The sequence below is a fragment of the Ranitomeya imitator genome, chromosome 1 (genome assembly GCF_032444005.1).
Source record: "Ranitomeya imitator isolate aRanImi1 chromosome 1, aRanImi1.pri, whole genome shotgun sequence".
NCBI classification, from domain to species: Eukaryota; Metazoa; Chordata; class Amphibia; order Anura; family Dendrobatidae; genus Ranitomeya; species Ranitomeya imitator.
This window is the reverse complement of record NC_091282.1, coordinates 869,531,692-869,544,096: the sequence shown is the minus strand read 5'-3', so window position 1 is coordinate 869,544,096 and position 12,405 is coordinate 869,531,692. Positions and strand designations below refer to the sequence as shown.

Here is a 12,405-nt window from a genome sequence, read left to right as displayed (position 1 = left end):
TTCTCCGGCGCATCCGCTGCCCCATTGTGAGGTGCGGGGTTACATGTAGCGTTTTTTGCTCCCGACGGTCCGCCAAAGCACGACGCATCCGTCGCACGACGGATGCGACGTGTGGCAATCCGTCGCAATGCGTCGTCAATACAAGTCTATGGGGAAAAAACGCATCCTGCAAGCACTTTTGCAGGATGCGTTTTTTCTGCAAAACGACGCATTGTGACGGATTGCAGTTAACGGTAAGTGTGAAAGTAGCCTAAGACAATGAGGATTCACCCCTCTCCACTCCCATAGGTGTGGAATGAATATTCATTACGTTAATGAGCGGGGAAATGTGATCGCTCGGTCGGAAGAGCTGCTGGTGCAGGAACGAGATTCAGCGAGGGCGCACAGGGAAGGTAAGTAGAATTTTTTTTATAAGAACCATGCATATAAGGATAGGGATAAGGAGCCATGCATACCAGGACGGGGATGAGGAGATAATGCATACCTGGCTTATAATTGAGTCAATAAGTTTTCCCAGTTTTTCGTGGCAAAATTAGGTGCCTCTGTTATACTCGGGTCAACTTATACTCAAGTGTATATACGGTAAACCTTTCCCGTTTTAGGTCAATTAGGAATGCCATAATTCTTATTTGCCAAATGCCAGAATAATGAGAGAGAATGTTTTAAGACATTTTTAAACCTTACTGCAAAGTCAAAAGTTTGCATACATTTCATTAGTATTTGGTACCATTGCCCTTAAACTGAATGACTTGGGTCAAACATATGGGATATCCTGCCACAAACTTCTCACAATATTTGGTCGGAATTTGCCCTCATTTGTCCTGACAAAACTGGTGTAATTTTTCAGCTTTGCCAATAAATTTCCACATGGATTGAGATCAGGGCTTTGTGATGGCCACTCCAAAACATGGACTTTGACTTATCCTCAAGCGACTTTACGATTTTGGCAGTATACTTTCGGTCATTGTCCGTTTGGAAGACCTATTTTTGCCCAAGCTTTAACTTCCTGGCTGATGTCTTATGTTGCTTCAGTATTGCCACATAATCTTCTTTTTTCATGATGCCATCAATTTTGTGAAGTGCACCAGTCCCTCCTGCAGAAAAACCCCACAACATGATGCTGCCACCACAGTTTCACATTTGGGATGTTGCTCTTAGGCTTCCAAGCTTCTCCCTTTTTCCTCCAAACGTAACAATGGTCATTATGCCCAAAAAGTTCAATTTGAGTTTCATCCGACCGCAGAACTTGTCTCCAAAAATTTAAAGTCTTTGCTCCTGTGTGCATTGCATACATTAATCTGGCTTTTCTATGTTTCTTTTGGAGTAATGGCTTCTCCCTGGCAGAGCGGCCTTTCAGCCTATGTTGATACAGTGCTCGTTTCACTGTGGATATTGACACAATCATTCCAGCATCCACCATCATCTTCACAAGGTCTTTTGCTTTTGTCCTTGGGTTGTTATGCACATGTCGGACCAAAGCACATTTATTTCTGGGACACAAAACCCATCTCTGTCCTGAGCAGTATGATGGCTGGACATTCCCATCTTGTTTGTACTTGCGTATAATTGTTTGTATAGATGAACAAGGCTAATTTCTTTAGACTTTCCCATGATGCTACACAAATAAGCTGTGTGTTTCAGGTGTGCATTAAATACATCCACAGGTGTGTCTCTAATTAACTCAGATGTTGCCAAAAAGCATCAGTAGCTTCCAAACAGATGACATCATCATATGGGCAGTCCAGAGTTGTTTAAAGGCATAGTAATATTGGTGTATATAAACTTTTGACTTTGCAGTACCGTATATACTCGAGTTTAAGCCGAGATTTTCAACCCAAATTTTTGGGCTGAAAGTGTCCTCTCGGCTTATACTCGAGTCACGGTCGGCGGGTGAGGGGGAGAGAGGTCTGTCGCATACTTACCTGCTTCCGGCGCTCCTGGCACTGTCCCTGCCTGTCCCATGGTCTTCGGGTGCCGCAGCTCTTCCCCTGTTCAGCGATCACGTGGTACCGCTCATTAAAATTATGAATATGGATTCCACTCCCATAGGGTTGGAGCCGCATATTCATTCCTGTAATGAGCGGTAACGGTGACCGCTGACATTGGAAGAGGCTGCAGTGCCCGGAGACCATCTGTCCGGGATAAGGAGCCAGGGACGCCGGGAGCAGGTAAGTATGTCATATTTTTTTTATCAGATAGATTTTTATTATCCGCAAAGAATAAACAATCAGAATATTTCTCATGACAATGTTTCATTAAACATTTACAGATAACTTTTTCCCCCCGACCCAGAGCCCCCCCCACCCCGCCCAACCCCAGAGACCTCAGCCAGAGCCACCCCACTTCCCATCATCATACAAACATTTGAATAAACATCCGTTATATTTCCATTGAATACTAGGCTCCCTATGTTCTCATTTATCATCCTAATTCAAGTCCATCCACAGTTGCCACAGCTTGTGGAAGATGTCCAGCTTATTCCTTTTGGTGTAGATACTTTTCTCCAAAGTAAGTATATGCTCCGTTTGCTTAAGAAAGTCTCTTCTTGTTGGAGGTTCCTCTAATCCAAAATTTGGCGATCAATTTCCTAGCAATGAATAACAATCGTGCAATAGCTATTTTAAACATGTTGTCCGTAACAATTTCCTCCACATATCCCAATATGCAAGTCAGTGGAACCCTAGGGACAGAACATCCATACACCAGTTCAATACGATTTAAAACAACTATCCAGAAGGAGGACAGGCTAGGGCACTGCCACATCATATGCAATATCCCCGCCTGGGAAGTATGTCATATTTACCTGTCCGCATTCCACACGCCGGGCGCCGCTCAGTCTTCCCGTCCTCTTGCTCTGACTGTTCAGGTCAGCGGGCGCAATGACGTACTAGTGTGCACGCCGCCCTCTGCCTGAACAGTCAGTGCAGAGAGACGGGACGCTGAGGAGCTGCGGGCAGCAAGACAGGTGAGTATGTCATTTTTTTTTTTTCTTTTATTGCAGCAGCAGCATTATATATGGGGCACAGCTTTATATGGAGCATCTTATGGGGCAATAATGAACGGTACAGCGCATTATATATGGCACAGCTTTATATGGAGCATCTATGGGGCAATAATGAACGGTATAGAGCATTATATGTGGCACCGTTTTATATGGAGCATCTTATGGGGCCGTAATGAACTGTATGGAGCATTATATGCGGCACAGCTTTATGGAGCATTATATGTGGCACAACTGATGTCTCAATTAATTTTACTTTTATTGGTAACTATTTTTATTTTTGAAATTCACCGGTAGCTGCTACATTTCTGACCCTAGGCTTATACTCGAGTCAATAAGTTTTCCCAGTTTTTTGTGGCAAAATTAGGGGGGTTGGGTTATACTCGGGTCGGCTTATACTTGAGTATATACGGGTGCTTAAAACATTCTCTCATTATTCTGGCATTTGCCAAAAGTTAATAATTATGGTAATCCTAATTGACCTAAAACTGGAAAGGTTTATTCTGATTTCATGTCAGATATTGAGAAAAACATGCATGTGTATCTTTTTATATCGTGTATGTAAACTTCTGGCTTCAACTGTATATTGGCGTGACTCAGGCCAAAAAGACACTCTTGGCCACCATCAGATAACTAGTGTCCTATGTTCCTATGTACATATGACATCTGCTCAGGAAGCTTGTCTGATGCATAGTGCACACTTCCATTGCAAGGTGTTGTCAAACTACCTTTAAGACCCCCTTCCCCCCGCCCGTACACCTTAAACTAATGTTGGCTGCACCCCTGATTTTGTTGGGCTCAATCAAAGATCAAATGTGTATGGAGGCCCTGGGCAACTGATTATTGTCAATTGTGCTTATCTAATTTCCAACTGCTGATCGTTTGGTTCTCCCAGAGATGAGCCACTAGACATGTTTGGTGGCGGCTCTCTCATCGAGGACCCGGACCTAGCAACAAATGTTGTGTATGGACTGCTTTAACAGTATGATCACGAGGAGGAGCATGTGTATCCCCAAATCTGGTGCTGATTTTATTAACCCAGCCATCTACATAGTGGTAATGGTGGATTTTTCTGTCCCTATCCTTATAAGCAAAATTTAGTCTAGTGCCATTGGTATGTACGAAAGTTCCGCATGATGAAGGCTTTTCCTTTTTGATGTTTTTGTAGGTCGATTAAAGAAAGATGCAATGTCTCGGATATCGGAGGAAAGCCTTGATAAAATTCAAGATGAGGATAATGCTGTCTTTAAAGAGTTGCCTGGTGCTAAGGGGAATGATGATAGCGAGGTGCCTTTAACGAGCGCTACTACTGAGGCTGCAGTTGGATCAGAGTCTGTAGCAAATGGAAGCACAAGGATACCATATGGTTATTATTCTTCTTGATTATTACTATATTTTACGTTTTATAAAGGCTCTTTTTTTTTTTTTAATTGAGCAGTAAAATGTACTAATGAATAGATTGAATTAATTTGTAAAGATGTAATCCATCCTGAGTTAATTCTGCTCATGTAGTAAAGTACAGAGACAGTACAGCAACAAGCAGACATTGTCATTATCAAAATCAGTTGATCTGAGAAGCCAATATTTGTGCAATGATTAGGCTTTTTTTTTTAATTAACAATCCGCAATTAATATTTCAACGCTATTCTACTGAAAGGATTGTCCGGTCCAAGCGACAAGTATGCACAGTGCATGCTCTGGGGGGATTCATGACACTGCAGTCGCACAGATTGACGTCAGACCTATGAATTTGGACCGGAGAACCCCTTCAATTGTTACCATACTGCTTGGAAAGTACCTTAGAAAACAGGTAACACATATACTATGCATTCGAATGTAAACACATCCTTCTCTACCCATTTTTATTTTTCACCTTTCTTTATATCAGTGGGGGCCTGAAAGATTATTTATACCTACTAAGCCATCTACAGACTGGGCACAGATTGATATAGTAGGCAGAGATAATCCGCTTTGGAATCTTGCCGGCCTATTTGGTCATTTACAAAATTGACCAAAGGGCGCTACCGATCCTTGAAAGTATTCAGCTCTCCTAACTAAACCCCGATTAGCACCTTCTCCTTGGCCTTGATTGCCAGCTGCACTGTTTGACACGTCGCTGTTCTGGACTGATATTTTGTGTAATGTCCTGGTCCGACACGCATGCGGTGACAACAGCCTCGCTGACGTACCGTGCCTATCAGTCAGTACGGGTGCCTGCCAGCTCATTTACTCAAAGCTGAATTTTCTCCATGTTGCTAAATCAATCTGCAACCACATAGATATGTTTGAACATGTCTTAAAGTCCCCCTAAAGCATCGTAAAGATTAAAATGATATAAATCACTCTGATCAGTTTAATTCTTTATATACCAATTTGCTTTAACATTAAATTGTTAAAGGGACTCTCATCAGGTTTTTGTTTCCCCATCTGGGAGCAGTCCCTGATTCCAGTGGTGTATCACATTCTGGACTGCTTGCTGTAGCTTTATTATTACAACTCTAAATGCTGAGCTCTGTATAACTCCGCCCACAATACTGGCTAGCAGCTTTCTGCCTATGCACAGTTTACAAAGAAAGTAAGTGGTGTGGGTGGGGTAATACAGAGCTCTTGAACATGGCAGCAGGTTTACTGGTCATCTTGTGATATTCTTCTGCTGAAACAGTGAATTTTATCAAAACCACAGAAGGCACGCATCACTGGAATCAAGGTCTCAGCCTCTACATTATAGTGCCCTCAGATTAGGTGCTTTTTTTGGAAGCATTGACTTACAGCTTTTGTGGATTGTTTTTATAGGAAGAGCTGCGTCAATGACAAATGGCTCCATTAGATCTCCACTTTCAAATGGTACATTTAGCTTCGAGGGCCACAACATGAAAAGTGATGTTCATGTGTATCATACAGTACACAAGGACTCTGGGCTGTACAAGGACTTGTTGCACAAAATCCACCTAGATAGAGTGACCGATGATCGCCCACATGAAAACAACTACAGGGTGCTGAGACGCAATAACAGCTACACGTGCTATACCGCTGCTATCTGCGGCATGCCGGTGCACACCATGTTCAAAGCCGCCGACACCGCAACTCCAGAGGACAGCGAAAAGTTAGTGGGGGATACCGTGGCCTACTCCAAGAAACGCATACGGTACGACAGCTACTCCAGCTACTGCAATGCGGTCGCAGAAGCGGAGATTGAGGCAGAAGAGGGTGGCGTAGAGATGAAGCTTGCCACAGAGCTAGCGGATCCCAGTCCCCCGCAGGATGACTCTATGGAAGAGGACAAAGAAGAGAAAGACAAGTCCGAAGTCCACTTACTGTTCCACTTTCTCCAGATTTTGACTGCATGCTTTGGATCATTTGCTCACGGAGGGAATGATGTCAGGTAAATGAGCCATTGTCAATGGAGGCCACAAGTAAGAGATATTTCAGCAAGTTAAAATGGTTGATGTCAGATGTCTCGCTTATATTTCTGATTAATATTGGGTCTTTGATCAGGGTGTACCATGATGTTGTTTTATAGTGTAATAATGTCTATATGACAGGCCTATTTCATACATTTGTGGTCCAAGTACGGATTGGCAAAGGGTCTACTCCTGTCCTGCATTAGACAACCTCTTAGGCACATTAGGTTGTTGTACGGGCAGTCCGTCCTCGAAACACAGATGTGTGAATCTGGCCAGTAAATAATACATCATTTGTTACTTTATTGGTTTGTCTCAGACATTGGCAGCACACCGCTTTGTCTCCAGTAGGGCCAGCGTTATCAGGGATGCCACATGATCAACCTTTAACTATAATGGGCAGGCTATGTATCCTTTTTCATTTTCTTACACTATCATATGTAGGTCAGGTTTACAAAGTGAATATTACCGTCACGAAGCCCACATGCCATACCCGTCACTCTATTTATGTATCCTATATACAATAACAACTGGAACATTAGGTTATCCAGCCAGGAAAAAATGTTGTAAAAACCATTTACAATGGTGAAAAGAAACCATAGACCATCCCCTGCTGCTCCAGCCTCTACTCCCTGCTCAAGCAGTAATGTCTCCGACCCAGGCCTGTGACCGCTGCAGCCAAACAGATATGCAGTGGGACATCAGTAAGGGGGAACCTGATTTCTTTAGTTATTCTACACCATTCTTCACTGTTTTATTATCATTTTTCATGACCAGATAGTTTGTCCTAGTCCTCTCTTGCCCATTAGACTTTTGTCATTTGGCTGCAGAGAGAAAGTTTGCAAAGAATTTTCCTAGGTTGTGTACAACAAATCAGAGCCATATTGATTATCCTTTATCTGCCAAAATGCTGTCCGTTCATGAGGGTTCCTGTTACATCCAGGGCTGTGTGCATGCCTCCAGAGCTGTGCTCCCACTTCTGCTCACAGCTGTGTAGTGGATATAATGGTACTGTATCTAATCTAGGCAATCCCCGACCTGGAGTCTAGACTAACACCTTGTTACAATATAGCATTATACGGAATGTGTGCAGTCGCTGTGCATAGGTTTTCAGCCTCTTGGTTTAAACCTTGAATGACACAAACAGATTTTGGAAACAGTGTAGGATTAATACACAGAGTATATTAAAAATCTCATTATATAGTGATTAAGTGTATGTTGTTTTTTTTGTGGGGAGTAGATAAAACTGGAATTTTCCCTTGACAGTGCACAATAACTGTTCCTCCTTCTGAGGGCTGCACGGAATGGCCTGGAGGGCTGTAGATTGTATACATTCTGTACAAAAAGGTTACAAATTCTAGACATTTCCTTTTTAATGGTTCCCATGTAATTTGCTGTGTTTTTTTTTTTTTTTAAAGGGAACCTGTCATTAGATTTATGTAGCCCGAACCATTTTTGGCACAAATCGGAACCTTCAAATCAAGAGAAAACCGTTTAAAAGGCCAGCCCCCTTTGCTTGCCCCACTCCAGTTGATTGGCCAGTATCTCCCTATGTGTCTGCATAGGGAGAGACCTATTAATCAACATTGTTGAAAAGGAACTGGCTTGGGGACCATGCCCGATCTAGTCCGGTCTCTCCCTAGTTTTCTCTGCATTCAGATTAACCTGACTGCAATCGCCAGCCAAGCTCTAATTTGTGCTGCTCGTGGTTTGGGCAGGATGACTATAGTGACACATTCCCTGTGTCAGTCTGCATTCTTCTACAACGATTTCTTTCCCTCTCGCAGCAATGCCATTGGTCCTCTGGTTGCTCTGTGGTTGATTTACCAGCAAGGAGGAGTAATGCAAGATGCTTCGACGCCAGTGTGGTTGCTTTTGTATGGAGGAGTGGGCATCTGTGCTGGCCTCTGGGTGTGGGGTCGACGAGTGATCCAGACAATGGGAAAAGACCTGACCCCAATTACCCCATCCAGGTAATGTGATTGATAAGTATTCTTGAATCACATTGATTAGTACTAACCCATATTGTAATCAAGATGTTAGATTTGTAAAAATAAACTACATTTATATTTAAATGGGTTTTCCAATGATATGTTTTTTCATCCAAAAGATCTCACTGAATAAACTGAGCATTACGTCTCCTCTTCTCCAGCACTGACTCTTCACCCTGCTGAGCCCAGTGACTGGCTGCAGTGGTGATGTGCACTATAGTCATGACCTCACCGCTGCAGCCTGTAAAAATATCAATGGAGCAGGGGAGGGTAAGTAATGCTTAGTTTATTTTCACCCAGTGAGTGATTTTGAAGGAGAAAAAAAATGTCAGTCTTGCAAAACCCCTTTAGAATGAATTAAGAATGTATATAGTAAATATTTAGTATGTCATTTGGCTATAACGTTTGGGGAAAAAATAAATTTAAAGTGTGATTTGCCCTAAAATTTAGTAGTGGATAATTTTTCCTCCTTCCATTTCTAACAGTTCACATTTCACTTAGCTGCACATTAAAGAGGTTTTCCCACATTGAACATTTTTTGTCAAATCAATTAGATTCAGAAAATAGCCTAGACCTCCGTTCAAAACTTTCGTAGAATTCACTGATGAGCCACCTAACACACAGCCAACTGTACACTGGGATCAGAAACCTTGTCCCATCTGTAAATCGGTGAGGGGTTTGCTGGTCAGACCAGCACCAACATTTACTGCCCATCTAATTAATGTTCATTCTAAGGAAAACCCCTTTAAAGAGGTACTTAACCATAATTTTATTTTATTTTAGGAAGATCTAACTAACACTACAAAACATGAGAAATGGCAGAATGTGACTACTGTCAAAGCTTTCTTCTCCTTCTGTTATCGCAGCACAGGGACAATCCAGCTTTCATTTTTCAGATGTTGTCTTTTCCCAGATTATCCAAAGCAACTAGTTTAAGTGGGGTTGTCAGGATGCTTGTCTGTAGTAGTCAGATTCAAATTAGTCACAGCTAGAGATATAAAGGCAGAGTTGCCAATGAGCAAGGTGAAGAGAACAAGTAAGGAGGCTTGATTGTATCAGACTTTTCTCCGCACTGCAAGATACATTAAAGTTGTAGGGTTTTTCACCATCCCATTGGGATACTATGGCAAAGATGTGTAATGGTTTTAGGATATGGTGCAGAAATATAAATCACCAGTATGCATTATCTCCTGAGAAATGGGGAATAACTCAACCGTATTGGAAACCACATGCAGTGGTTTATTTTCAGGACAGGATTCGGGGGAATGCCCCATAGAAGCAGGCCCCAAACTGTTATAGCCCCAATACCACAAAGTTGTATCAACAATATGATAGTGTCAGATATTTCAATACTGTAGAATTTTGCCTAAATCTGGACCACCTCTAACCTTTGATAAAAGCCATAACACAAGTGAAACCTTGAGCCTCCAAAAACATTAATGGGCCATTTCATCAAGACTGGGGTTTTGTATGCCAGTTTTGAAGAAGAATCCACTGATTGAAATTGAACTGAATACATTAAGAACCAGGAGCTTCTTAATGACTTTGAATCACCTATCAGCTGGCGTGCCACAATTAAAGGCAGTTATCCAGGATCGATTTTAATTTTTTTTTTTCTCATGGGGTTAAGAATGGACAGGTAGGTAGTTACTAACTATCTTCCTGTTTTGCCTAGTGCCAGTTCAGATCTATCACAGACTGCTGTGGCCAGCGATCCAGCTGCTTCATGTCTACAGAACAGCTCTTCCTCTTCCGGATTGCTCTATCGACGGAGCATGACTACCGACATGCTGATTGACAACCGGCTCTCAGCAATAATGCAATGCGGAGCAGGCTGTCAATCAGCATGACATCAGTAGTCCTGTTCCATGAGCAGAGTGAAAGAGAAGCATCTGCTCTGTTGAAGTGACCTCACTGTAAGCTGCTGAATCGCCAGCAGGAGAAGCATGTGACCACTCTGTGTCGTCAGAAAGCAGCATCGGGCACAACAGGCAGATAGTTAGCCGCTTCCTTGCTTTTAAGTTCTTAGGCCCATGAGTAAAAAAAAAAAATGAAAAGGTTAAGGATAATCCCTTTAAAAAATGCAATTACAAAAGTTATACAATGTTTGCTGAAATCATAGATTTCTGGTGCAAACTGTTTGGTTTCAATTTGGCCCCCAAGTTCTAATCACTTCTGTTTGTGATCACAGATAACGGATTTCCTACTGCCCAGTCTAGGAGTATAGTGGCTTGGAGGATTACAGTCCTATGCAAAGTGGAAAACTGATTTATCGGACTCCGTAAGGGGGGGGCACCGACTGTCACTATTAAAGGCTATGTGCACTTTGCAACCAATTCTCTATATTGCTTTAGTGCTTCTATTAAATTGTAAAAATATAAAACTGAAACTAAGCTTATATGTATCACACAAAAGGAAAAATTCCAATCAGAAAAAACCCAATAGAGTATTTTTTAGAAAATTATAAATTTATTTAAACACTAAAATCCAGTATTATATGGCAAGGTTAAGCTGACCAAGCAGGATAGGGGAGGTACATATTCACCACATTGTGCAGACGCTATTACCTGTTACCATCAGAATAGAGACCAATTCAGGGTAATAAGTACATATGTAATAGGTGCATATGCAAAAAATATATACATATTATAATAAACATCACGGATATAGATGGCCTAAAACTTAGCCTAATAAATCCAAGGATAGTCCATAGAATATAATGTGCAAGATGCAAAAAGTGCTAAGCAAGAGAGAATACAAAATGTAAGACTGTGCTGCAAACTATTCAGTAAGAATATTCATATTACCTACATGTGGTGTGAGATCAAGACCCCAGCCTGCCGCCTCAACGCGCGTTTCGCCGATCTTCGTCAGGACACTCCTGTTTCATCCGATTTAATACGGATCTCCATAGACTTTAATGGTGTAGTTTGATCCACAAAATAGATGAGAATAGGACCTGCTTTGAATGTCAGACTGGAGACACTGATCCCTTCTTATGATTGCATGCTGTATGCTGATAAGTGAAGCAGACGATGAAGGCTTTCTGGTAAGAATTTCTGTGTTGCCCTGCACGTTGGGCGACCATATTACAATTGTGATTATCAAGTGTTTTCTTATACTTCCCGCAGTGGATTCACTATTGAGTTGGCTTCGGCGTTCACAGTTGTGGTAGCTTCCAATATTGGACTCCCTATCAGTACCACACACTGCAAGGTATGCCCTTTGCACGTGACTGCATTTGGGGTAGTCAAGGCTATCCATTTGCGTTACCTTTTTGGTTAAGATCAATGTTTACTGGCACAGAGAATACGTTATGTATATTAAAGACATTACTACTATACATGGGAAATTATTGTTTTCCCATAGTTCCCATTAGGAAAACTCCTTGTGAGCTGCTATATTTTACAGTTGTTGATATACAGTATATAAAAATAACAGGTTTGAATAATTCTTGGAGCCTTGTGCCTTCTAAAGATAGATCCACTGGTGCCACTAAGAATTGATCTAAAGCAAGTCACTCACAAAGCCTCATCCTATCCCGCCGTCTACCATCCACTCTCCTCTGTGCACGGCTCGTGGTTGCATGCAAGTTTTTCACCCTTCAAACTGTCTTCTGTTGTTTTTTTTCCCCACAGTGGATTTTGCGTTGAAGTAATGTCTGGGCTAACTGTATTATTAGCCTCTAATGTTGGTATACCCATAAGCTCTACTCATTGCAAGGTATTGGGTTTGCAGTGGTACAATAGAAAATGTCTTTATGTGCCACAATCTGAATATGGTACAATAGTCACATTGTCTTTGACTTCAGTTTTGTTACATTGATGTTGCTTGCTCAAACCTGGAATAGAATATTTAAAATTTCACCCACATTGCATTATACATAGACACTAAAATACATACCAAATTAATATTTAGAATTATTCCGCATAACTGTTAAAAAGGGTTCGTTTCATTGCCGTTTCATAAATTACCCTATGCAAATATCCTCTTCCAAGTGGAAGAGGATATA

At 41.7% G+C, this 12,405-nt stretch overlaps 1 protein-coding gene across 3 annotated transcripts in view; it reads left to right on the top strand.

The window, feature by feature from the left end:
• SLC20A2 (solute carrier family 20 member 2) overlaps positions 1-12,405 on the top strand; it is a 130,809-nt gene that overhangs the window by 112,859 nt on the left and 5,545 nt on the right. For 2 of the 3 annotated variants that reach the window (XM_069742699.1, XM_069742690.1), the window contains exons 7-10: positions 4,170-4,367; positions 5,795-6,383; positions 8,190-8,375; positions 11,525-11,609. In XM_069742699.1, the coding sequence (XP_069598800.1) occupies positions 4,170-4,367; positions 5,795-6,383; positions 8,190-8,375; positions 11,525-11,609 (1,058 nt within the window). Of the gene's footprint in view, positions 1-4,169; positions 4,368-5,794; positions 6,384-8,189; positions 8,376-11,524; positions 11,610-12,031; positions 12,117-12,405 lie in introns of all 3 variants that reach the window. The other variant, XM_069742707.1, reaches the window with a different exon arrangement.